A 27,274-nucleotide genomic window follows, 5' to 3' on the forward strand; every position below is an offset into this window, starting at 1 on the left:
TGTGCCATAAAGTTGGCCCTATCTTCAGGAGGTGACTGGTCTTCATGGCCTCAACCCCCAGCCACCTCCAGTGGGTGGCACTGTAGATACGATAGAGATGTGCCTAAGGGAGTCTTTGGCAATAACACCAGAGCAGCTGAGGGCTGGAGCTGGGTTTCAGTGAGCTCTGAGGGCCTAGTTCAGTGTACAAGCTTGAGGAGATCAATATATGCCAGAGGTCATTCCCCTGCAGAGATGTCCAAGCTCTATGTGTATGTTCACCGGCATCTGGGCACTTACGTGCCTGTGTATGTGCCTGAGGGTCTCTGAGAATGTTTGTCATATGCAGTGTATGTAAATGCTTGTGTGTTGATATGTTCTGTCGGGGTGCATGTGAGCCTGTGTGTCCTCTGGGTGCCTGTGTTATGTGAGAGGGAGAATACGTGTTCCTCTTCAGCTCTTCCTGCTCCTCCTACAGATGGATCACTGAAGTGTCCCCTTCCAAATGGATTTCTTTGTCAGAGACAGTGTTTGACAGTGTTTGGTCAGCCCTAGCCTGACTCTTTGGAGGAAGGAGCTATAGAGGGGGGCTCAGTGTTGATTACTGCTGCTGGCAGGTTAGACACTCAGTAGAGGTAGGAGCCACACCAGTTTTCCAGTTTGGGTGAGGGAGAATTCTTTCTGTTGAGCCCAATTCATAGCTTCCATCCCTGCCACAATGACTTCTTTGTTCATGAGCCCATTGAGCAAGCATGGGCTGGCTAGGGAATGAGAGTGACTGACAGCCACAGAATTGTATGAAGCTGAAAGGTGTGGGTTAAAACACGATTGTCCAGGAGTGGGTTCAGGTGCTTTGGGGAGAACTGTAATGAAGTTGGAAAAGAGTACTGAATAGGCCCTACTTTGGGCAGTGTTGCCCTTAGTGCTGTTAATAATCACTGCCTTGGTGACTGCAGGGGTACTATGTGATAGATTTCACCAGGCTGCCTGTGTCACAGGACCATCATAGCACATCATAGCACTTAGCATAGTCTTAATAAATGCTTATTATTGGCTTCAGTCTCATTTCAGGAATGGAAGGTGCCTCCTGGGTCTCCCGTCCCTACCCCAATCCTTGGGTCTTTTCCTTGGGTCTTTTCCTTGGGTCTTCTCCTCAGCTGACTGTAGTTGCATAGCCCAGTGTGCCTTGCCATTCCAGGAAGTGACCTTTTGTTCTACCTAGTGTTATCACTAGCAGGGCCAGCCTCTGCCTGTATGTGTGCACGTGTGTCTGTCTGTCTGTCTGTGTATGTGCATGTATGTTTCAGCTGGTAGTGGAGAGTCACCCTAGCTTCATGTGGAGGTACTAGAGCATCCAGGGCAGCTTCATCTGAGCTTGACCAGGCCTTAACTCATGTTTCCTCTGGGCCAAAGCTCTGTTGCGAAATGCCAAACCAGAGCTTGGGGTGAATGGGGCTCAGGATGCTATCTCAAACATCTGCCCTCAGAACTTCTAGGTTCCTCCCACCATGTCCAGTTGCTGCTCACTCCATTTTCTCACCGGCCAGTTCTGTGATCTCTATAGCCCCTGGCCACTTTTGGGGTGGCTTAACTAGTTCCCAGTTCTCCAGGCCATGCCCTGTTCCTTTGAATCACAAGGGTTTTTTTGTTTGTCTATCCGTTGTTTCCCAAAAGCCGTTAGCTACTTTTCACCACCAGTTCTCTGAGCGTCCACACTGGGAGCCTGGCCAACATTTCTTCCTAACAGTAGCAATGGCCCATCCCATGACCCATCCCTGGTACCAGCTGCGGTGAGGAGAGGCCCTCCCCTGACCCCAGCAGAGGACGCTCCAGAGCTCTGCTTGCTCTTAACAACAGTATCCAAGCTATTCAGCTCTCGGCTTTCTGCCTCCGGGTTATCAGTGCTCAGCTTGTGAGGTGGCAGGTCTTCCTTGCTGACAGTTGAGACCAATCATGTGGTCTGAACTGGACTGACTAGTCCTTTGGTGTAACCATGGCCTTTGAAGATGAGGATAGGCCGGTCTAGGGCCAGTGGCCTCTATATATTTAGGGCACCTCTGGGGAGGGTGACCTTGAAGTTCAGTGGAGTCCTCCTTACCTGTGCTCCCTCCTTCACCAGCCTGTCTTTCCCAGAGGCCTCTTTCTCTGTGGTATCAAATACCTCATTTTTATATCTCCCATTTCTGGAAAGGAGACAAGGTAAGCCTTGTGGGTATTTCCTATTTGGCTGAAAACTCCCCTCCACCCGTTGTTCTGTCCTGAAGCTGCTTGAGTTCCCAGCCTTCACATCTGTCCTGGGGGTGTCCTTCTGTGCTTCTCTGGGGGTTAAGTCTCTAGAGCAGTCAGATTCTCCAGAACTTTGCCTGCCATTTGGGACACCCTTCTATGCAGCTGAGCTACAGGTGATTCTCACTATTCTAGCAGTCCTCGTGCCCATGTGTTTGCCTGGCTAGCTGCTGACACTAGACATTTTTGCTCACCTTGGCTGTGCTCTGAACAACCATGAGTAGGTATCTCTTGGCACTTCAGTTAGAGATGACCAGTCCCCCCAACCCCAAGTGGTTTGAGATTCCATGAGTCATTAACTGACTGCCTCACTGAGCCTCCCTCTGGGGAAATGCCCTCTGGTTGCTCATTCTGAATCCTAGAGGGCCTGATGACTCCCTCCTCTCCTGGGAGTTCTCTTGGTGGCCTGCCAGCTCCTGTTCTTGCCTCTGCCACCCAGGCTGGTCCTTCTCATCCTCACCACATTCCCACCCTCCCCGCCTCCTGCCCTGAGCCAGGATACAGACAGCTTTTGTGAGGCTTCTGAGAGTTTTCACTGCTCTTGGGACCACAGGGGAACAGAAAGGGGAAGAAAATAAACAAGGAAGTTAGACAGTTTCATGCTGACTTCCAAGCTCCACAGGTGGAGTTCTAGCCTGCTTAGTGGCTCACGAGCTCATGCCAACACTCACACGCAGACACACACACACGTGCACGCGTGCATGTGTGCCATTCACACCTCTGTTTTCTTAGGCTTGCTAAGAGGAGAACAATGGCTTCTAAGTGAGGGGTCATATAAAGGGTCCTGGTTTCAGATGTAGATGGATGTAGGTTTGAATTCTCCGTTTGGTCTAGGTTTGAGCCTCAGTTTCCTTATCTGTAAAAACAGGTCATTTTCCCCAAGGTCATTGTGAGGATTAAAGTGGATGATGGCTAGGCCCAGCTCCTGGCTCAGAGGAGAATATTTGTTGAGTTGGTGCTATCGGTGAGGAAGACTGGTGTGCCTGTTGCTTAGCAGAAATGCCCTGAGTCCTATGCTGCTCCTTTCTCTCTCACCTGTTCCCCAGGAGGCCTCTTCCTGACTGACTACTCCACCTGCTCACCCCGCAAGCTGAGTCCCTTCCGCTCCTTTGCCAGCACCGAGCTCTTCCACTTCCATGTTCCCGAGGACACGTTCCTGGCTGTTTGGAACCTCATCATCTTCAAGGAGCAGGGGGGAACCTTTGGGGACCACTGCCCAGACCAAAGTGTGACTGTGTGAGTGTCCAAGTTAACATCCTGACCCCCACCTTCCACCCCAGACCACTCTCCAAACTAAAGTGTGACCTTATGAGTATCTAAACTGACCTCTTGACCCTGACCTCTGACCCTTGTCCAGATTGAAGTGTGACTGAGTGAGGGACAACCCTTTGTCTCCTGACTACTTCCTGAGTACTGTTTGACTGTGTGAGAGTCTGAGCCGACCTTTTACTCTCTATGTCCTGACTCCTGACCCAGAACCACTTTGTTGTATGTATCAGTATAGGGAATTCACTTATGTTATTGGTGATGAGTTTACAGTTCTTCTTTTCCCCGTTTCCTGTCTCCCACCCCATTGTATATTGTCTTCCTCTTCTCATTCTGGTCCCCCAGGTATTTCCGGTCTGGGGCACCCCCTGTCATCAATCCTCTGCACACACACTTCCCAGGGGACACCGCTGTGCCTGGGGTTTTCTCACTGACCCTCAGCTGGACACTGCCCAACCGCACCTCAGGCATCTTTAACGTCAGCAGCCCCTTACCTGGGGACTGGTTCTTGGCTGCCCACCTTCCCCAGGCCCACGGCCACATCTCTGTCAAGGTGGGTTAATGCTGCCCAGGGAAGGAGGGGCTAAAGCTGCTTCTCTATGTCTGCTGAATTCCCTCCACAGGCTACTTGACACGCTAATCTTGTGCCAGGGTGCGTAACAGCATAAGGGTGGCTAGGGTGAGGCATAGCTAGAGGGCAGCAGTTCACCAGGTGGGCCAGAGGTCATGATCTGTAGGAGGCAATTTGGGAGCCTTAGGAGGATATAGTGGGTCCCAGGTTAGCTGAAGGGAGAGTCCAGAGTCTGGAATTGGTCAGACTCCTGGCACTGTGGAGTAATGTGCCTATTAGAAGGTGCAAGGGTTATTCAAGGTGATCGGAAGCCAGCCAGGGACTGGTCATATGCTGCTGCACAAACCCAGGACTGGTCTGATTCTACATCTTGATTGGTGATAGCCCTGCAGACTCTCATAGGCTCCAGCTCAGTCATTGGTCCATCTAGGAGAATACATTCCTCTTCTCTCATAATTTCAGCCCCCTACATCCTCTGAAAGGTCATAGCCCCCATACACCCTCTGAAAGAACACTTGGGGGCACGGAAGCCCTTTCCTATTAAAAGGATGCTTAGGGCAACTGGTGCCCATCTTGACTGTTTGCTTCCCTTTTCTCTAAATATCAGCACTGATTTCATAGAACAGTGGTTTTTAAAGTCTGAAGTGTAGGTTCAAAGGTCAGGTCGCTTCTCCATTCTGGTTAGGTGAGGAAAGAAATGCCACAAAGTTTTCCTGCCGCTCCCAAGTGCTGGTCAGGCCAGATTTCCTCCTTGTAGTGATAGGATCTATAGGCTTCTTACTCTTATCCACTGGCAGGAAGGGAGGGTATGATGAGTTGGCCATTGGCAGAGTGAGATGGCCATGTGTGTGGGGCCAGTGGTAAGGGTGAAGGACAGCATGAACGGAGCAAGAATTTAAAGAACAGGATGCTGAAGAACATGAAATCTAGTGGGACTTGGCCACTGAGAATTGAAAGGGGCGGAAATTTCCAATCAGGTGAAGCTTGACTCAGATATATCTCTCCAGGCTAAGTTCCTTGAGGGCAGGGGCTCAGTGATTGCATCAGGCTCGCCTCTCCTCCCCCTGCTATATATAGCTCGGTGTTCAGAGAAGGTGTTGTGAGGTTTTTGAATGAGCTGAGAACTGTACAGGGCCAAGTGCACTGACACTGCTATTGTCAGAGATGGGAACTAGGCTGAGGTAGCATCCTGAGGCCTCAGTGATAGGCCTGTTTTTCCCGAGAGTGATGTGCCAGAGAATTTCCTGCCAAAGCCTGGGAGTCCTGTGCATGACAGTGTGTTAGTAACTCACCCGGAAATGGCTCTGGGTTCTGGATGGATCTTGACTCATCAGAACTCAGGGTTATTCTATTCTGAGGCGTGTCCTAGGTCTCTAGCCAAATCCCAAAGAGCCCATTCCTGATTGTAACTTTGATCTTTGACTCTATTTGTGAGAACTGACAGGGAAAATTCTTCTGAAGCCCTGTTCTAGTTATCCAAAAACCTTTCTGGATGGGCAAGAGGAACCTGGGGCCTCGGCCTGGACTGGGATTATAGCAGCCAATGCCTGGTTAGGAGAGGTCAGAACTAGCCTTGACATAGCCATTTGCATCTAGATAGAGGAAGTGGAGTCTGGGGATTTGGAACTGCAGGCTGGAGGGTTAGCCAGCAGAACTTCTGGGATGTGGCAATATTAGAGACAAGGGGGCACAATTGTACCTTGCCCAGTGAATGGCAGCAGACGTGGATACCATGAGAGATGTAGACAAGGCCTTTTCTAGAGGCTTCAGAGCGGGGACAGGCAAGGATCATCCTTGTGGTTCCCCTAAGAATTTGATTATCTCTTGGAATCTCACATGGGGCTCTAAGGATTCTTAAGTTCTCTGGGTAATTCCATAGATTCAGTCCTGTGGGTGAATTGTCCAGAGCATTCCTCCAGGGCTCCGTCTTCTCCTCTTGCTTTCTCCTTATACCATTGTCCTGATTTCCTGTGAGGCTTCGCCTCAGGTAAGGACTGAAGAGTCCCAACCGTAAGAAGGCAGCACTGTTTCTAGGGCCCTCCTCAGCTTTAGACCTTTAGTCCTTGAGTATCTGCTTTGCTTCCGACCTCAGATTGAGTGTGAGGGACACAGATAAATAAGATGTATAATAGTGAGATACAGGGGATGTTTTAAGAGGACAAAGGAGAGATAGCTTACTCAACTTGGAAGTATGGTGAGGCGGTTTTAGGAAATAGGAAGTGAGGCCTGATGTCAAGAAAGCAAGGAAAGGCATTCCCGGTGGTGGAAGTAGCATGGGCTAAAGCACAGAAGGGAGAAATGAAGTGGGTGAGGGTGGGGTGGTTGTTGGAGTGGGTGAAGGAGCTGGAGGGGTGAGCAGAGAAAATCATGAAAGACCTAGGAGTTTGCACTTTATCCTGAGAGTGATTGAGACCCTTAAGAGCTTGTAAAAGGGAAGTGACTTATCTGGCCCAGGCCCTTCTCCTGAGCTCTGTGGAGAGCTCCTGTGAGCTCCTGTGTCTACGCCATTCACTACTGTATTCCTAGCACCCAGCACAGAGCACAGAGCCTGGCACGTAGTGAGGGCATGGCAAATTTTTATTGTTCTTCTGCCATCATCTCAAATTCATAGTGTCCAAAACTGATCTCACTTCTCCTTTCCTTTCCCCCTTTTCCTATCAACTTCTTCTGTCTTGACCCATGCCCTCCATCGCCTTACTTTCCCTGCCTTGGAGCATGTGCTCGTTCTGTGGTACTCGGTCTGCACTGAAGGACTGGCCTTTAGATTGTAGGTAACATCTGGCACCCACAGGGCTCATTAGGGGAAAGTTTTCCAAATGTCTGGAGCAGAGTTCTCCCCAAATGTTTCCTCTTTCCAGCCCCAAGATTTGAAAGTAAATGAAAGCAGGTAAACTAATGAAAACAAGGATAAGGAAAACAAAGCAGACCAGAGAAATAAAAATTCAGCTGAATCCACCAACTAAGACCAAGTGTAGCTCTGTGTCTCAACCTGAAGAGATTAAAATCTGCTAACAGTGCTCATTCCTCCTTCTAAATTATTATATTTGTGTTTCAAATAGGTAATATATGCACCTGGTACAACATTCGAAAGGTACAAAAGGCATACAGTGAAAAGTAAGTCTTCCTTTCATCTCCTTCCAGTACCCACTTCCCCTCTCCAGGGTTAAGTAGTAACTAGCTGTTAACTAGTTCCTTATATTACTCTTTCCTAATTGAAACACTTTCTCCTTTTGGCCTTTGTGACTTTACAGAACTGTCCTGATTTTCCTCCTGTCCACTACTTACTCCTTCTCTGTCTCCTTTCTTGGTGTCTCCTCTGCCTGGTGCATATTGTGGGGCCCCAGTGCTTGGTCCTGGACAGCTCCTTTTTTAATTTCTCCATTCTCTTGCCAGGCATCTCCAGCAGAATAGTTTTAAATACCACCTCTAGGTTATGCCTCCCAAGTGTATTCCATGAGTTCTAATTTCTTTGAACCTCAGACTTTATATTTAACTGCCTACTTGGGTGCTCACTTCGGGAGTACGTATACTAACTGCCTACCTGGTATCTCTGATTGGATGTCTAAGAAATGTCTCAAACTCAGCCTGTACAACTCAAAACAAAGGCAAAAGTAAAAATCTCTTTGATTCCCATTTTACTTCCTCTAGCCTAAGCCTCCTCTCTCTCTCGTCTGCTTCTCCATAAGTTGGCACTGCTATTCACCATTTGCTCAAGCCCCAAATTTCGGTGTCATACTTGATTTTTTTTTCTTTTCCCTTTATTTCTCTATAGCTAGTCCATAAAGAAAAAGTCTTGTTGACTCTACTCCTAAAGCGCGTTCTAGAGGCATCCGTTTCTCTTTCCACTCTGAGCACACCTTCCCTGGGCTTTCTCCTGGGCCACTGCTGTAACCTCCCAGGCTTCTCCCTGCTGCCACTCTTGCCCCCTGCAGTCTGCCCAGCACTCTTCCATGTTGATCGGCGCTGACCAACTGTTGGCCTGGGGCTGTGCTGGGTACCAGGATGTCCCTACAGAGAAGGGCAAGTGTCTTTGGGCATCTTAGTCTGTAAGCCCTATCCAGAGTCTGGTACTGGCCACCTTTCTCGGGCCTGCCTTAGGAAACTCAGCCTGACCGTACTAGGACAGTCTAGAGTTCAGCTGAAGGCCTTCCTCCCCAGCGTCTTTCAGACTGGTTCGCACTCTACTTCTCATTTTGGCCCCGCTGGTTTCTCAAGTGTCCTTGCTTTGGCCCTGTTGCTTACATGACTGCTGATGTTGGCTCAGTTTGGACCCTCTCACTTGGCTTGTGCCTCAGCAGCTCCTGCACACCTGGCTTCTGGTGTCCTTTCTCTTGCCCTATCATAGGATGAAGGCTGCTGTATCTCCGCACCTTCCCGGCTCTCCATTGATTGAATGCTTCCCTCCACGATAAGGGAGGAGTGTTAGATGTGCACATCATATGGTTTAAGGAAGGAGCACATTTTAACCATAGAGTTCATGTCCACTGATCCTTCAGTTAAGCCAACAGCAAGACGGATGTGAAGCAAAGTGTCTCTTCCCCTGAATTGTCCATCCAGCAAGGAAATGGGCTATCTTCCGAGTGTGAGCCCCCACCCTTGGGGCTTGCTCACTGCAAGGCTATTGTGGTGGTGATTCCTGCTGTAGGAAGTGGGGTTAATGAGGTGACTTGTGTTAGTATTTCTGGCCCTTAGGGTTTGACACCAAAGATGAAGGATCTGCTTTGGATATCAGAGATGGAGGTCTCTGAGCAGCTGGGTAGGTTAAAGAATTCTCTGAAAGGACCCTCTTTTTGATACCCATTCTTTAACTTAGCAGATACTTTTTTAGCATCTAGTATTTGCCAGGTGGTGTGCTAGCATTGAAGATGCAATGGTGCAAAAGGCACCGAAGAATTCCAGGTGAAGGGTAGTAAGATCCTCTGGCCTGGCATCCATCAAGTCCTTCTTCCAGTCTTTTTTTTTTTTTTTTTAAGCTTTTTTTTTTTTTTTAATGTTTTATTTATTTCTGAGAGAGAGACAGTGTGAGCAGGGGAGGGTCAGAGAGAGAGTGGGAGACACAGAATCTGAAACAGGCTCCAGGCTCTGAGCTGGATGTCAGCACAGAGCCCGATGTGGGGCTCAAACCCACGAACTGTGAGATCATGACCTGAGCCGAAGTTGGACGCTTAACCGACTGAGCCACCCAGGCACCCCAGCCTTCTTCCAGTCTTGTGGAGCTTTGCTGGAAGTCAGTGCCTTGGCTGGCTTGTTCCATGGCATGGAACTCAGTGGGATATCACAGCCTGCAACTTTTGTCAGAATGAGGTTTAGAGGTTTGTCTTGGTAAGAAAAAACAAATAAATAAACAGTGGCCTCCAGTTTAGTGGGCCCGCAGAAGGCCATTTGTCCAGAATAACAGAAGCCTAATCAGGAACCCATCCTCTGAATTGCTAGGATCGGAGGGCTTAGGCAGCTGCAGATGCTGCCGAGGAGGAACCAGAACAAAGGGCCTGTGCCCACTGAAGAGGCTCTCTGTGCTGGGGTGGGTTGAACTGAGTCGACAAGGGTCAGAGATTTCACCCAGAAGAGCAGCTTAGATGTGACTGTTGTCCAGTAATGGAAGAAACCCAGCCTGATTTAGAAGAAGCAGATGTATTTGTGGGTCCTTTGAGGCAGAGCAGTGGGAGGGGAGACAGAAAACAGGCTTTGGCTTCATAAACACCAGAGCTGCCCCCAGCTGTGTTGACTCATTCATTCATTCATTCATATATTCAGCAGACATTCATCTGTGAAGTATGCACTTTATATTAGGTTCCATGCCTGGGGGAGCAAAAATAAAATAAGACACGGTTCCTGTTTCCAAGTTGTTTACAGTCTGGAGGTTGCCTGGGAGGTAGAGTGGCCCTTCCCTGGAGGTGTTAAAGCAGAGACTGGACAAACACTTGGGAGGGCAGGTGGGGGATAAAGGAAATTAAAGATTCAGATTAGTAGGCTGGGGTGGGTTGGGACTAGAGGCCTCAAGGAGCCTTCTAACCCCCAAAAAGCCAGTGTTCCAAGGTTTTGAGGGCTTGGAGGGGAAATGGGGTAGTTTGAATTCGCCTCCAGGGATGGTCCAGGGGTGCTCAGGAGGAGGGGTTAGAGTGGAGGAGGGGCAGGCCTAATTGTCGGGAGGGCCTGGGTCTGAGTCCCCAAACCTCAGCCAATGCTGAGGATCACAGCAAATCCTACAGATCTAAGAAAGGCAGAGATGCAGACAAGGCAGGAGGGACCTAAAGCCTAGAGAGACCTCAATCCTAACCCTGGGGGCAAGAGGCCAGAGGAGCTCTGTCCCCCACCCCTCAGGAGACTCTGTTTGTCTTGCTTTAGTAGCACCCTTGCTGTCTCTCCCGTCCCACCACCCCTGCTTTTGTCTCAGGGTCTCCAGGATGAGTGTCAGTACCTCCTTCAGCCTCAGCTGATTGTCCGGCGTTTGCTGGATGTTGCTGTGCTGGTGCCTGGCCGTCCCTCAGAGCAAACCCTCTCCCCGCACAATCGCTCAGCCCTGTACAAGTAAGTCAGATACTCCCCCAAACCTGACCCTTTCCCTCTTCCTTCCCCAGCCTCAAACAGGCAACAGCATTCTTTTGGCTTCTTCTCTCCCTCTGGCCGACCTGGGCTGCTGGGCCACCCAGAGCCCCCAGGGTGGGTTGGCCCTCTGCCTCCCTCTCTCTCAGCATGGACAGGAGGACCTGAAAAGGCCTCCTGTTCTGTATCCCTGTCCCTCCGTGCTGACTTCTTCCGAGTGTTTTCCTCATTCCAGTGTCCTTCTCACCCTCTCACCTGTCCTTTCTCACCTCCAACCTCCTCTTTGCCCAGGGTCTTTGTGCCCAGCTTTACTTACAGGGTTTCAGCACAGCTGGTATGTGTGGGGAGCCGCGGGGCATCGGCCTGCCCCCTGACACTGCGCCTACGTCCCAAGGCCCCACCCCTGCACAACTCAAGCTCTGTATCCTGTGGAGGTGCCTCGATGTGCCAGCTGGAGCTGGCGCTGCCCCCCTGGGGACACTGGGTCTACGTGCGTGTGGAGATACCATCCCGGGGACCTGGCAGGACCATCCGCTTCCAGCTGTGTGTGCGGTTGCAAGGTCAGAAGCCCCACATCTGCCTCTGCCACTCAGCCTGTGCTGATAGCTGTGGCTGGGAAGGGGCAGCATGGCGGTCATGGTCGTTGACCCTCTGGCAAGTCCCTGTAGTCTGCCCACCCCCATCCAGGCTCCTTCACACTCCTCAGAGCCCTACCAACTTGGAGCTTTGATTCATTGGAAGGCCTTCAGGTCATTATTTTGCACCGGATTTGGGGCTAACTAAGGGACCTCAATATTCTCCTTGACTTAGTCTCTCTTTCAGTTTCCTGGGATAGGCAGGGGCATCGAAAACCTCTGGGTCACTGCCCCTGCCAAAGCCCGTGCCATTCACTGACAGGGGGCCCATCATCTGTTTCAGCAGTGTCTTCACTGCCCTTAGGGAGGGACAGATGACCTTGACTCCCTCCACATGACATTCCATGAGCTGTGACCACTAGGAACCCCTTGGGCCCAATCCTGTGACCCTGAATGCTCCATATTCCCGAGAAACATTTGATTCTAGTTCTTGTCTCTCCCTATGCTTTGCTAATTTCTGTCTGGCTCAGTTTTAGTTTGTGGTGGGGCTGTAGGGCTTGTGAGGGTGGCAGGCCCCAGCACTGATTTCCTCTGCCCACAGAGTGTCCGCAGCCGAGCCTGTCCCGGGTCCTGGTCCCTGGAGCTGCCATGAACATGCCCCAGTCCCTGGGCAACCAGCCACTGCCCCCAGAGCCGCCATCCCTGGGGGCCACTCCTGAGGGGCCTGGAGTGACATCTCCACCAGAGCACTGCTGGCCAGTGCGCCCAACGCTGCGTAATGAGCTGGATACCTTCTCTGTCCACTTCTACATCTTCTTTGGCCCCAGCGTGGCCCTTCCCCCCGAGCGCCCGGCAGTGTTTGCCCTAAGGCTGCTGCCGGTACTGGACAGCGGGGGCGTCCTCAGCCTGGAGCTCCAGCTCAATGTGGTACTCTTGGTGGAAAGTGGGGGGAGGCGGGTGCCCTGGAGGGGAACTTGAAGGAGAAGGTGTCAGGAGTGTGGGGGCTCTTACCTCCTTCTGGAAGCATATCTGGGTTGCTTTTGACCAACTTTATGATTAGTGACCATGTCTCAGCCCAATTCTGGTCACCAGACATTCCTCTGAGTATTGACTCTACCACAGATGGCCTAGGTCAGCCAGGGCAACTCAGAGTGGGCTAAGTTTTATCCCAGTTTTAGAGGCTAACTTTCCACTTCCAGAGAGTCTCTCTGGCAAGTGTTCACTTTTCTTGCCTATCTCCTGTGATGGGGAGATCATCACCTCTTGAGGCCATGCACTCCATATTTAGACAGCTCTGATTGCTAAAGGCAGTTTTCACATTCCATGAAAATCTCCCTCCATGGATTTCTACCCACCAATCTTTGTTTTGCCCCTGAAGCTACAGCCAGTAAATCTATCCTTGTCCTTTTTATTTTATTAATGAATAGACTTGATTTTTCAAAGCAGTTTTAAGCTTATAGAAAAATGGAGCAGAAAGCAGAGTTCCCCTATTCCCCCTCTTTCCCTGCACAGTTTCCTCTATTATTTACATCCTGTATCAGTGTGGTACAGTTATATTCTATCCCATTTTAAAGGTCCTCCAGATGCCCCTCAATCTCCCCAAAGCTGAACAACCTCAGCATTGTAGACCTCTGCCCATTCTCCACTGTCTCCTCCAGTCATGGTGTCTGAGATCAGTGATTCAAGGGGGCAGGCTGTGTTTGTGCAGCCTGAGATCGAGTTCTCTCTTCTGGCTTCCACATCACGCTGGGAATCACCTGGGGCTGCAGGAACTAAGATCTTGAGGCCTTTTCCTTTTTATTTTCTTCAAAACAGTAGTAGACGTTTATTTTGTTTTTTATAAAAATAATAGGATCACATGTAAAGTTTTGGAAAATCAAAGACATAAAATTGTGTGTCCTCTCAGTCCTTCTTTATACTAACTTCTGTGTTTATCTGCTTGCACCCAAGGGACGTACACATTTTCATGCCCAGAGCCTGGCTCATGTGAACTGCTGCCAATTCCTGTCTCATATTTTTTGCAGTGAACTTTGTAACTGAATGGAAGAATTTATGTCCATCTTTGAGCCATTGCCTAATACTAGTTTGGGCCTTGGGCCTTCCCTGCTTTATGTAATTCACACACTTGAAAAGCCAGCCTTCTGTACCTCTTACTCATTATTTTCAGCATTATATAAGACGGGGCTTAGGGCAGAGCCCTGTGTCAGGACCTTAGGGACTGTCTTAGATTGTCATTGATCCAATAATTTGTGTGCTGTTTCCCCAGCAAGGCTTTTTTTTTTTTTTTTTTTTTTTTTAAAGACTCTATTATTCCCCTGCTCTGGGGACAGGCACCATTTTCCTATCAGCCAACCTGAGACCTGGTCTGTGGCTAAATGTGGTCTTTTTTGGGCATGGCTCAGAACTTTTACTCCTTCTGCTAGTCGGGACAGCGCAGATTCTTCAACCTGAAGACATTCCTTATCTTCGTTCTTAAATTCTGACTCTTACTTCCTTTGGGCAGTGACAGTGAGGTCTTGACCTTGAAACTATAGCACCCATTTCAGAGACCAGCACCATGCATACTTGTTCTTCCCCAGTTCTGCAGTTCTTCCCTGCGGCTTCTCCCTGCCCCTTTCTGCATTCATCTGCTTATATTATACCCATCTACATGCCATGACCTTTGTTACCCACTGCAAACAGTCCGTTATATTTATTCTGGAAGATAATGGCTAATCTACTCTGATTTTTCCATCTACGTATTTTGACTTTTTCCCTTGGAATCCAGTACTGAACATTTGGATCAGAGAACTGCATACCTTTTTCCTTTGGCTTCCCACTAGAATGACTTTTATGGAATACTCTGGTGTATTACCCTGGCTTGCATTGAAGGAAGTTATAAGCAAGTTGTATGAAATTCACCCTTGTGGTTGAGGACAAGATGCATGACAGAACGCAGTGCTTCTTCGATGAGAATTTTCCTGAGAACCACTCCTTTGGATGCTGTACTTCTGAGACTCTGATTAAATTTTATCTTATGGACTCATAAGATAAAATCTGGTAACTCATTATGTTTCCTTTTATGCTGTGGTTGCTTGGAAGTCAGCATCAAATATACGGCTCACAGCTAGAGACAGACCTTATTTTCCTATCTTGATCTTTAAATTTCCCTCATGGCACTTATTTTATCCTATTATATGCATTTAAAAAGCTACCTCAAATCCTTCTTGAATGAGGTGAGCTTACAGCATCCTGTTACTTTTATTCTTGTATACACTCCTTACGTTTACTCCTGTGGATATCTGGTTTCTTTAAATCCCAGACAGGTTGTTGCATTAACCCCTCAGGCATTCTTTTACTGGTATTCAGTACCTAGGATCATTTCACTGGAGGAAGAATACATTTCTTTACATGCCTCCTGCCTTCAGACCCAGGTGAAGATGTGAAGACGATTGAAAACCTGACAGTTCCCTTTGTTCACGACCAGTTTCTACATCCAGCAACAGTCCCCCTCTAGTCCCTCCAGCAAGCTAGACAGGACTGAAACAGAGTATTCTCTCTTGTCTAGACAGAGTTTAAACAATTCCTGCTCAAAGACAGCATTCAGAATTGGGCCTTGCCTTCTCATTAGTCTTTGAAAGATCTCTGCTGTGGAAGATCTGGTGTTCTCCAGTTTTTCTGTTTTAAGAATGGAGAAGAGAGAGGGAGAAGAGAAAAAGGTGGGGGTGGGGGTGGGGAGAGGAGAAAGGCCAGCTTTGATGTGGAGAGCACCTGCAGGAATGGCTGTCCAGTGAGCTCCTGCAGGGGTTTCTGGAGAGGGGTTAACAGGTGAAGGGTCTGGGGGCGGTGGGGTGGTACTAGGGCTTGAAGGGTGTGACATGTCTTCTTCATACCCACCCTCCTCAGAGCTCCCTGCACCAGGAAAATGTGACAGTGTTCGGATGCCTGACTCACGAGGTGCCCTTGAGCCTGGGGGATGCAGCAGTGACCTGTTCTAAAGGTGGGGGTGAGGAATGGGGAAAGCAGAGGAGGCTTTAAGTCTGCGGCTGGGGGCAGTAGGGGAGGGTATGGAGGAAGGATGGGCTAGGGAAGTGGGGTCTGGTGGGTGAAGTTTCTTTATGTCTTGACCCCATACTGATTCCTCCTCCCTCTTATTGATATCCCCTCTTCTCCCTTCTCCTCTAAGACTCCTTGGCTGGCTTCCTCCTCTCCGTCAGTGCCATTTCCAGACTGGCCAGGCTGCGAATCCCCTTCCCACAGACTGGGACCTGGTTCCTGACCCTCCGCTCTTTGTGTGGCGTGGGGCCTCGGTGAGCCAGGTGGGGCAGGGCGGGGTCGGGACAGGGAAGTAGTAGCCGGGGCCCCAGGTGACCATGGCCCTCATGTGCGCAGGTACGTGCGGTGCCGGAACGCGACGGCCGAGGTGCGGCTGCGCACTTTCCTGTCCCCTTGCGTGGATGACTGCGGGCCCTATGGCCAGTGCAAGCTGCTGCGCACGCACAACTACCTGTATGCGGCCTGCGAGTGCAAGGCCGGTGAGCGGGCTGGGCTGGCGAGTGAACCGCGGGGTGGGCTCCTGGGTGGGAGAGGGGGGCTGGTTTGGACTGCGGTGACAGCTAGAATTGAGGATGGGTTTGGAGAGGATGCGAGGGCGGAGCCAGAGTGAGACCACCCTCCACTGGCAGTAGCGTTGGGCCTGGCAAGAGGCTGCTGACCCCATGGCTACCTTGAGCCCTCTCCCATCTTCCGCCTTGCGCTCTCCCCACTCACAGGGTGGAGGGGCTGGGGCTGCACTGACAGTGCAGATGCGCTCACCTACGGATTCCAGCTGCTGTCCACACTACTGCTCTGCCTGAGCAACCTCATGTTTTTGCCACCCGTGGTCCTGGCCATTCGGAGCCGATACGTGCTGGAAGCTGCTGTCTACACCTTCACCATGTTCTTCTCCACGGTATGCTGTGCATCTGTGTCTTCACCAGGTCCTTATTTTATGGTGATGGGTGAGGGTCTGCACTTCCACCGCGTTTTCCATGGGTTTGGGGATGTCTACACCTTCATTATATGAGAATGTCTCCTCGTCAATGGTGTCTTCTACAGCAGTACCATGGCGTGTGAAGACTATGGTAATTTTTGTAAGGCACATCAGGATAAATTAACAAGGCTGCTTGTCACCTAAGATAACCAACAGCCACTAGAAACAGTGTGTGTTCTCCAGATGTGTCACACCCCAAGGGCCAAGGAGACCTTTACTTAAACACACCGGCTGTCTTGTAGTATGGAATGGTGTCTACAGCCTCACCTTTTCTGCTCTGAATGGGGGCAAGAGATCTGCACTTTCTCCCATGTCTCTGTATGGGGTCTCCACTTCTCATGATGTGAGGGCTAGCTACACTGTATCCGTGTTTGTCATTGTCCCGGGGATTGCTGCATCTTCAGCATGTTCTTATGGTATGAGAAGGAATATCCCCATTAAGTCACCACAGCCTCCTTGATTTCTCATGAGACTTTTTGGAAGACAGAGAGGATCTCTATACCGGTAGTTTATAGAGCATTCTGGCTCTTGGGATCCTAAGAAATTTTACGGACTCAACTACTTCTAGAGACATCATGGTAAGTGGTAGTGTAATATAAAATTCCAGCTCAGAGGAGCATATTTTGATGAAGATTAGTATAGTTTTAAATCCTTGTTTTAAATTTAAATCCAGAATGTCCACAGTCCCCACTCTGTGTCTTCCCATTCCTCCACAAACAGAAAAGTTCATATTACCAGCAAGCATCGCAGATAGCATAAGGAAAAGGTAAAGAGTGAGCCTGTGAATATGACATAACCCTCATGTAGACTCCCCCCGAGATGCTGCATCTACGGATCTTTTCAGCTCATCTCTGGACTCTTGGCATCTCGTGACATAAAGTGCCTGCTTATGAGCACTGCAGAAATCTTAGATGGATTCAGACTTTCCTCTTGTCTTGGCAACAAGAATCACAGAAACTAATATGTGTTTCCCTTTTGTTCAGCATTAATAGATCACACATACGTCCAAATTACAAAAGTCCTACTTATCATTCAGGAGAAAGTGGGGGGTGAATTGAGGGGCATGCTGTAGGGTCCTCCAGGATGTTCGTGCACAGATGAAGAGAAGGCTGTAACCATGCCCTGTAGAGAGACCTTGGCCTCTTCAGCTGGGTGAGAAGGACACATTCTAGTTTTGCTTGGCTCCGCCCCCCCAACCCGCTCCTTTTAGACCTGTTCTGACAGTGCCTCATTCTATTTTTATAGTAGATGCTGTTTTCTCTTCTATACTGCCAGATGCCCTTTATACTGTTGCTACTGAATCCTCTAGCAACAGCTGCTCCACCAGCCCACTCTTAGCTGCATGCAGATCTAGTGGGATTCACAGTTAGTAAGGGTACCTAAGTGTGTCAGGAGCCTGGAGCATGTGGGGAGAGAGTGTCCATTCTCTGCACTTTACACAAGCATCCTGGGCATTGACTCCAGAGTGTTTAATATACCAGATGACTTCTCATATTCTGGATACAGGGGCAAATCGTCCTTGAAAGAAAAGACCTTTTCTCCAGTTGGAACACCACGGGAGCCTCCAGTGACTGACATCACATACAGAGCTTCCACTTTCTTAAATGGGCTAAGCAGAGTGCCTGGCTGGCTCAGTCAGTAGACCATGTGACTCTTGATCTCAGGGTCATGAGTTCAAGCCCCATGTTAGGTATGGAGCCTACTTACAAAAGAAAAACAAACAATAATAAGCAAAAGATCAAGGAAAAGATACTGGCTCTGAGGTATTACCTGAAGTCTTTCTCTAACCCCTATTCTTTTACCACATGGGCCAAAATGTAGAGCTACTAGTCATCCAGTTTTCCTGGGCACGTTCTCCATCGCTCTTCCTTTCCCATTCTTTACTTAGTTTAGACTTACTTCATTCCTCAACAGTCTCCATTTAAGGACCCATTGGTCATATTGCAGGTAACAGTACCAGGACGGTAGATGACAGTCTTCCTGTCTTCAAATTGAGGACAGTCTACACCTGGGAGTAGTGCATCGAGTCCTATCCAGGGCATGGGAGCAGACAGTAGGTTTCAGGAGTTCAAAGTATAAATATGTAAAATATTTAAAATGCAAAATATGTTACATAAAATATAAAATACATTAAAAGAAAAACAGGTCACAAATCCAGCACTGGATTTTGTATGTAGCCAGACCAGTTCAGATAATGGTAACAACAAAATAACATCTAGTGTGTCAGGCACTGCTAACAGAGTTCTCACAATAGCACCAGAGTAATAGATTAGTACTTTTTTTTTTAAGTTTATTTATTTATTTTGAGAGAGAGATAGAACGCACACATGCACAAGCAGGGGAGGGGCAGAAAGAGGGAGAGAGAATCCCAAGCAGGCTCCAGGCTGTCAGCGTAGAGCCTGACTTGGACTCAATCCCATGAACTGTGAGATCATGACCTGAGCTGAAATCAAGGATCCGATGCTTAACTGACTGAGCCACCCAGGCGCCCCAATAGGTACTTTTATTATCATCATCCATTTTTGCAGATGAGGGCAGTTTACATACTTTGTCTGATGTGTAACATGAGTGGCAGAACCACAGATCCCTTACATGTAATCACTAAGCTATATTGTTCTAGTACCAAGGCAGTGAGGCAGTTGACAAATCTCTAACCTGACTTTGGTTTTTCAGAAATCCTGAAAAACCTTATGTAGAGAACCTTATGACTTCAGTTTAATTGTTCTCAAATTCTTTTTTTAAAAATAGTTCTCAAGGGGCACCTGGGAGGTTCAGTCGGTTAAGTGTCTGACTCTCATGGTCGTGAGATTGAGCTCCGCATTGGGCTCCATGCTGACAGAGCAGAGTCTGCTTGAGATTCTCTCTCTCCCTCTCTCTCTGCCCCTCTCCCATTCACACACACACACACACACACACACACTCTCTCTCTCTCTCTCTCTCTCTCTCTCAAAATAAATAAATGAACATCAGAAATTAAAATAGTTCACATATTCTTAAAAAATAAGAAGGGTCAATGAAAAGATCAGAAAATATAACCAAATATAAGAAATCATCAAGGGAAATCTATGAATCATTGCAGTTGTGCAGCTCTAACACCTGTAGTCTGAGCCGTGAGCCCTTTGCAGTGCCAGTCGGACCCTTATACTCCCCAGAGACCCAGACAGAGCTGACATCTGGGGCTTTCCTTGTGGACTGCTGACATCCTGGCTACAAGCCTGCCTTCTCATACCTCTTCTGTTCCTCATACCTCACAAGAAATTCTTAGTGACGCTTGGCAAAATCCCATGACTTCTTCTAAGTGGAAATGGAAGGAGAAAATAAGACAATAACAGTAAGTTCCATTATATCCTGAGTGCAAATATTCCAATCTTCGCATGGATTGAATATATTTGCATTTCCAGTTTTACATTCTGTAGTGCCTGGAAACTCCATTTTGAAGCATTAGATGAACTTTATAGTTAGGTTGTAAAAACATAAAATTCCATAGAAGAAAAACCTTACGTTAATTTAAAAAAATTAACTCATAAGTAAAGAATGGTCCAAAGCTGAGAAAGTGTCAAATTAAATTAGAATTATATTAACAGAAGCCAATTAAAAATTTTTTTTAATGTTAATTATTTTTGAGGGGGAGAGAGTGCAAGCGGGAGAGGGGCAGAGAGAGGGAGACACAGAATCCAAAACAGGCTCCAGGCTCTGAACTGTCAGCACAGAGCATGACGGGGGCTCGAACACACAGACTGCAAGATCATGACCTGAGCCAAAGTCGGACGCTCAACCGACTGAGCCAGCCAGGCGACCCTAACAGAAGCCAATTTGTAGTCTAACTTTTTTTCCCTAAATTTACTTATTTTTCTGTGTTATTTCTATCCCTTCTTTTTATTGTTGCTAACACAAGGAATACCAATGTAAAAAATAGCCCATAATTTTCAGTATATCAACGATATTACAAGTTTGTTTATTTCTGCATGGAGGAAAGTTTATTAGAGTAGGGATGTGCTTTCATGAACATACATGGCATAAAGTATAAGATTACTAGAGCTTACTGAGCACATACTGGGCACCAAACATCCAGGAGAGTATTCCAGACTTTCAAGTAGTCTCCCAGTGACACCATAACTAAGCCTTCAGTAGGCCATTCCAGTGTTTTGTTCAGCTGGTTGCTTCTAGGAGAGTTGGGCAGTATGTTTACACCAGTGAATTCTATGGTGGTGAGTGATTTGCTTTACTTTGTTTACTACCAATTGCGTCTCCTTTTAAAGATGGTAATGAGTGGGGCACCACGACAAGGGATAATGGATTCTGCTCCATGAATAATAGAGCAGGTGGAAGCACTGCAGGTAGAAGGGACAAATATGTATATACCCAGAATGTGTGATGACAAGATGCTGTCTTCTCCAGGTTGAGGAGTTTCCATGAATTAAGCTGACACAGGCTGTTGGCTGGCTTCCCCAGCAAACTGTGCCCCATGAAGGAGTCGGTGATGGGCTTTGCCAATGGCGTTTTTAGACATTCAGCAGTGACTACCCAGATCAGGATTGGTGTTCTCCTCACGCTGCAGTTTTAATTTGACTCTACCCCTGTGGGTTTCCTAAAACCTTAAACAATCTCTCTGACCTTTTAGTATGCTTGGAGAATAATCAACCATAGAATACTAGTGAGATGATTGCTCTCCAAACCTCTCTACTCCAGAGACAAGCTCTCTATTATCCTCTACTCTTCTTTCAGTGCAGAGAAATTCCTAGGAGAAACTCAGCCTTCAGTTAATTATTCCTTTAGATGTGCCTTCAATGTAAGGTGATTCAGCTTTACTTTTCTTCTGCTGATATATATCTTCTCCTATCTGAGATTGAAGTATTTATTACAAGTCCCTCTTCCGGAAATGTTTGGGCATTTCCTCCTAAATACTTGAAAGTCAGGCAGATGGAGCACTAGTGGTCAGTGAAGGCTGAAATGTAGAATTAATGTTTTAAAACAAAATCCAAATCAGAAAACAGTATTGGGTAATTTAGTAGCTGTGGTACTTATATCTGGTCTTAGTGGTAGAGAATAATCAATATCCAATAGCTAAAAGAGCAAAAGACCAAAATACTGATTTGGTTAGGAACCAAATTAACTCTCAATTAATTAGCACATACAAGAGAAAGATAGAATTGAAAAAATAAATCTTTTAGGCATGTTTAAACACAAATTATAGTGCAGATGTGGATTCCCATGAAAAGTCTCTCAGAGTTTACCAGTAAGAGCTCACTTTCTCAATTTAATAATATGTAAGAGGGAGCCATGTCCCCAAACTTAAAAGCGCTGGGAAACTCAAAATATAATCATTCTAAAACAGTCTCTTCCTGAAGGGACAGCATTTTTTACCTCCAAAGTGGAGGAAAAGACAGAGAATAGATACACAAGCTTAGGCCTTTAAAATTTGAAGGAATCAAACCCAAGGTTTCCCAATGCCATTTAATATACATAAGTTTTCTTTTTCTTTCTTTCTTTTTTTTTTTTTCTAAACCCCTAGCTCCTCCCTATTCTTACATGATTCACCTTTTCCCCTTTGTCACAGTTACAGATTTTACAATTTGAATAACTGGATGAAATCTTCAACAAGTTCAAAAGAAACTTAGCAATTTCTTTCTCATTCTTTGTTTCTAGAGACTGAACTTTCAAGTCTGTTTTTCCCACTCTCTCGTTGGCAGCGCTCTGCACCTGGACGGGATTTGGCCAGTTTTCACAACAGACTTGCTTCCACTTCCCACCTGTTTTTTTCTTCCCTTCCCCTTCCCTTTCCCCTTCCCCTTCCCCTTCCCCTTCCCTTCCCTTCCCTTCCCTTCCCTTTTTTTAATATTTTATTTATTTCTGAGAGAGAGAGAGACTGTGAACAGGGGAGGGTCAGAGAGAGAGGGAGACACAGAATCAGCAACAGGCTCCAGGCTCTGAGCTAGCTGTCAGCTCGAACCCATGAACCGTGAGAGCATGACCTGAGCTGAAGTCGGATGCTTAACCCACTGAGCCACCCAGGTGCCCCACCACCTGCTTTTTTCTAAGGGGGATGCTGTTTGAGTAAGGCTGGGGTGTCGTGGTTTGTCATTTGAGGTCAGGATAGAATGCTTTTTCCTGAACTCTTTTCTGACCTCACCTCCACCTTCTCATTTTCAACTCTAATGCATCCAGGCAAAAGGCCAGGTTCTCCCACTTCCATTCTTCCCAGAACCTCCCATTGCTGCCAGGACTGAATGACTTGTGATATTACTCAGCTACCTCTTTCCTCACCTGTGGACTGGATATCCCTGCCCTCCATCCTCAGCCAAGGCTATGCCTCTGGAGGGCCTGGCTACCTCTCTCTCGCTGAGGTCTGTCAGGCCACCTCTCTTGGGACTCAAAGAGCCCTTGTGATGTAGAGTTGCCTTTTAATAGAATGTTGAAGAAATTGACCTGGGCTACACGTAATTCCTAAAGGGCCCCTTCAGTCGGTAATAAAGCTGCTTCAAAGGCCACCTTTGGGTGGTACAACACAGCTTTCCTGCCTCAGCTTTTGTTCAGCCTGATGTATTTCATTCCAACCCTGGCAATGACACCAGCTTGTTTCTCTGATCAAGAAATGCCCTTGGTAGCCAGTTCTCTGAGGACCCGGAGTGACATGCAGGGGACAGAGATCAAGCATATTGATTCACAGAATCTTAAACTTTTTTGATCCCCTAAAATCTGCTAGTATGTCTCAAGGCCAGCTCCAATGAGTAGATTTTTATTGTTTACCTAGGTCAAAAACCTTTTCTCTCCCATGATAGCATTTACATTTTCTCCTTCCATCACTGTAATGATCTCTTCTTCCTGACACGGAGCAGGGACAATATCAGGTGATGGGGGACTGAGCACGCCACCAGGATGTTCGTTTTGGGTCTGGAGCTGTTTGTCCTCATAGGTCCAGTTTGTCTGTGGGTGCGCTCAGAGGTACATGACACAGAGGGATACATGTTCCTGTCATCTTCGCACCAAAGATTATCTGAACACTATACATGTCCTTAGTATTTGACACCAATAAATAATCAAATCACATAAATTCTACATGGAAGTTCAGAGAAAGGTGACATCAAATGTTCTAAGGCAAAGAGAACTCAGTTTATTCTTGGGTAGCCCTGTTTACAAATAAGGGAACACAGGATTCCAGAGGCATTGTCCAGAGAGGCACAGGGGTAGGGGCCACAGACCAAGGAGGGCTGACTGCAGACCTTGGTTCCTTAATGGGGGTGCCCAGTATAGTCTGATCCAGTTCCACCTGTGTCTTCTGCCCCCGCTTTGAAGCTCCCGAATACTCTCTTTACCACCTTTCCCATGGTAGAGGAGATGTGGATTCTGTCCTTTCCCTACATTCTTCTTCACAGTGTGAAGTGACATGCTCTTATCCATGGCCTAGGGACTGCCTTTTTCCTTACTGTCCCTCCCCTCCCCCCACCTCTCCACCCATAGCATTAGGTGGGAGAGGATGAAGAGTGCCAGGTAATGTAAGCCTGAGGATGAATCCTAACTCCGAGTCGGAGCTATCAGGGGAGACTGGGCTATGCAGGGGAGGATTAGGATCTGGATTGACCTAAAGACCAGAGTCTAGCCCCACAGCTTGGGCCAGGGGTGAGGATTATAGGAGGGACCTGTGGCAAGCATGAGGAGTAGGAGAGGATTGGCCTCAATTTGACAGACCTGGAACCCCAGCCTACCTGGTGCTCACCACAGTACATTCCAGAAGGAGAAAGATGAGGAGGGTGATGACGGAGATCAGGGCTACCAGTTACAGGTTGTGAGGCAGAACAGGCCTCCCTACCACATTATTCTCAGAAGCGGAGAGTCAGGCATTTCCCAGTCCTGCTCAGTCTATGACCTCTGACCTCTGCTTCCCTGACAGCAGCATACCACCCTCGTGGCCTCTCTTTCCAGTTTCATGGACCTGGACTACTGCCTCAAGTTCTCTCATTGCCTGTCGTTTCTTCCAGTTTTACCATGCCTGTGACCAGCCAGGCATTGTGGTTTTCTGCATCATGGACTACGATGTGCTGCAGTTCTGTGATTTCCTGGGCTCCTTAATGTCCGTGTGGGTCACTGTCATTGCCATGGCTCGTTTACAGCCTGTGGTCAAGCAGGTCAGTCCAGAGTGGGCCCTGGGGGACAACGGTAGGCAAAGTGTACTTGAAATTTATTCCCAACCTCTCCCTGGGGTCATTGCCAAGTGCCCCTCTCCAACCCGGCCCAGCCCCTGGAGTCCTCTTTCTCCAGGTGCTGTATTTGCTGGGGGCTATGCTGCTGTCTATGGCTCTACAGCTTGACCGGCATGGACTCTGGAACCTGCTCGGACCCAGTCTCTTCGCCCTGGGGATCTTGGCCACAGCCTGGGTAAGGTTGGGAGGGCTGGGGGCGGGAGGGGGGGGCGCAGAGTCCCAGCAGGACTTGGGTGCAGGGCCCTGAGTGTCTGGTCCCCAGTGTAAGATGGGCTTGGACCCTGTCATCATCACGGCGCTGCTCATGGTGCCCACTCCAGTCGGCAGGTGCCTTCAGGTCGCAACCAGGGCTCCGGGGAAGCCTGAGAACGATCAGTTCTGGCTCAGGTTCCAAGGCCTCGTATTCCTGAGTCCCACTTCTCTGCTTCCCCCAGACAGTACGCAGCGTCCGCCGCCGGCACTGCTACCCACCCACGTGGCGCCGCTGGCTTTTCTACCTGTGCCCGGGCAGCCTTATTGCAGGCAGTGCTGTCCTACTCTATGCTTTTGTGGAGACCCGAGACAACTACTTCTACATTCACAGCATTTGGCATATGCTCATCGCTGGCAGTGTGGGCTTTTTGCTGCCTCCACGTGCTAAGACTGACCACCGGGTCCCATCTGGAGCCCGGGCCCGGGGCTGCGGTTACCAGCTGTGCATCAATGAGCAGGAGGAGCTGGGCCTTGTGGGTCCGGGAGGGGCCACTGTCAGCAGCATCTGTGCCAGCTGAGGGGGGCTTTGGGCCTGGCCCTTGGGGAACATGAACCTTTCCTAGGGGTGGAGAGCCCTTCCTGGGAATGTGGAACCCTTCCAGGGATAAGAGACAGGTTGTATTTCTTGAGGACATGGAGGTTTTCTTAAGGACATGGAGCTCTTCTAGGGGCCTGGCACGCTTCCTGAAGGCTCGGAGTCTTCCTGCATCATCGAGTCCTTCTTAAGGACTGGAGCCTGTGCAGGGCCACAGAGCCCTTCAGGACCAAGGAGTCCCTCCTAGGGTTGTGGAGTCCTTCCCAGGGATATGGAGCCCTCCTAAGGACATGGATTCCTTACCAGGGAGACAAAGCCCTCTCAGGACATGGCATCATTCCCGAGGAAACGGAGTCCACCTTGGGGAAACTGAGTCTCCACATCTTCCCAGCAGCTCAGCAACTCTGGCCTCAGGCTTCCTTCCCAAGGCAGCATCTGGGCTGTGCCATGCTGTCCTGTTCTGGGAGGGGGATCACAGGACAGATGGGGCTGGGGCTGGGGTGGCTGATATTCTGAGTTGATGCAGTTGATGCAGGTGGAGTCTGTTGTGTCTCCAATGAAGTATTCGCTGGTTCTGTGCTGCCTTCTTTCCTGGGGCCAAGGGCGTGGGGAGGAGAGGGTAAGAGAGGGCCTGAGGAAATCAGCAGGGGTGGTGGGAACCCAGCCAGAATGAGCTGCTGGAGCTTCTGCCTGAGGCTTTTGCCCCCTCATGGCAGGCTGCAGCCGCTGGGAGTAGGGAGTTGTGAGTGTGTGAGTGTGTGTGTGTGTGTGTGTGTGTGCGCGCGTGCTGAGATGATTTAAACTAGCAAGACAGACTTCCCTTGTGGTGCCCACACCCAAGGAAGTTGAGGTCTCAGGAAATTGGATCCGCAGGTATAAGTCACAAATGTTCAAGAAACCTCACAGTACGTAACTTCTATTTTGAGTCCCCATTTTGCCTGAGACATGTCCTTTGTCAATTTGGGACTTCTCCTCTTTCCACAAGGGTCACAGCCGAGTCTTAAGGGTCTTATATAATGCAGAGATGTTGGGAGAGTGTTTTCTGGTCACCGGGGTCCACACTACACCCATCCCCTGAGCATTCCAATATCCCACCTGGTCCCCAGGCAGCAGTGCAGGCAGGCCATCCCCAAGCGCCTTCCTGTCCCATCTGCATGGCCCTTTGCAGTGCTGAGGCTCTCCCGACCTCTGTGCCACACACAAGGGCCTGTGAGGCTTCGGCTGCCCTTGAAGCCATGTCTTCTCTGGGAGACTCCTTGGGGCTTCGCTTGACCAGCAAAGCGTGAGTTGCCTGTCTTTCAGGTCCTGCAAACTTTTCCAGAGGTTTGGCCTAGGGATTGAGCCTAGGACCTCTTCCTTTTGGGACCCTCTGTGCCAAAGCCCTCGCTGTATCCCCTCCTCTTCTCTCTTCCTTCTCCTTAGCTTAGGGAATCTTTTAGTAATCTGGAGGTGGAGAAGGCTCCCTTTTACTTCGTTTTTTCTCCCTAATCTTTTATCTCTGCCTGAGGACTCTTCTGTTAAGACTTTAGAGCTTAGGAAGCTCAAAAGCCAGGAAAAAATCCCTTTGTTCTCTGCTTTCTGCAATTTTCTTTTCCTTGGGGGCATTGAGCAGAGTGATGCGGCTGACCGAATGGTGAGCCAAGAGATGTGGGCTAGGTGTCTGTTGCTGTATCAGAAATATCGTTTCTTCATATTATGTTGCACAGAGTCAGGTAACTAGGTTGCATGAACCCAAATAGCTGGGATTCAGAACAGAGTCTGCAGAGTACAGAAGGCACTGAAGAGGGACAGAGAGCTGGGACAGACCACACCTAGCTAGGAGGGGTGAGAAGGGGTTTTCAGGAAGAGGGAAGAAGATTTCAGTGAGGGCTGAATGATTCCATAATGCCAAGATGTTGGGAGAGGGTTCTCTCTGGTCACCAGTGTCCATATTGCATTCCTCCACTGAGATTACTGTCATTCCAAGTGGCCCCCAGTCAGTAAAGCACTTAAGACACAGTATCATGCCTAGCTTGGTCTGTGTTGAGTGTCCAGTAGATGTTAGCTAATCGTCAAGAA

The 27,274-nt window shown here is 48.7% G+C and overlaps 1 protein-coding gene across 6 annotated transcripts in view; it reads left to right on the forward strand.

Moving 5' to 3' along the window:
- TMEM8B (transmembrane protein 8B) overlaps positions 1-27,274 on the forward strand; it is a 35,336-nt gene that overhangs the window by 1,523 nt on the left and 6,539 nt on the right. Inside the window, exons 2-13 of one of the 6 annotated variants that reach the window (XM_039218566.1) lie at positions 3,312-3,501; positions 3,877-4,084; positions 10,497-10,630; positions 10,937-11,205; positions 11,822-12,147; positions 15,106-15,199; positions 15,386-15,509; positions 15,592-15,734; positions 15,972-16,150; positions 24,208-24,354; positions 24,465-24,604; positions 24,864-25,790. In XM_039218566.1, coding sequence (XP_039074497.1) covers positions 3,312-3,501; positions 3,877-4,084; positions 10,497-10,630; positions 10,937-11,205; positions 11,822-12,147; positions 15,106-15,199; positions 15,386-15,509; positions 15,592-15,734; positions 15,972-16,150; positions 24,208-24,354; positions 24,465-24,604; positions 24,864-25,233 — 2,324 coding nt within the window. In that variant the 3' untranslated portion in view covers positions 25,234-25,790. Of the gene's footprint in view, positions 1-3,311; positions 3,502-3,876; positions 4,085-10,496; positions 10,631-10,936; positions 11,206-11,821; positions 12,148-15,105; positions 15,200-15,385; positions 15,510-15,591; positions 15,735-15,971; positions 16,151-24,207; positions 24,355-24,464; positions 24,605-24,863; positions 25,791-27,274 lie in introns of those variants that run through there. The other 5 variants (XM_039218568.1, XM_039218567.1, XM_039218569.1 and 2 more) reach the window with 5 other exon arrangements.

Source organism: Hyaena hyaena, unplaced genomic scaffold (genome assembly GCF_003009895.1).
Source record: "Hyaena hyaena isolate Hyena2069 unplaced genomic scaffold, ASM300989v1 scaffold_769, whole genome shotgun sequence".
In the NCBI taxonomy this organism is placed as follows: Eukaryota; Metazoa; Chordata; class Mammalia; order Carnivora; family Hyaenidae; genus Hyaena; species Hyaena hyaena.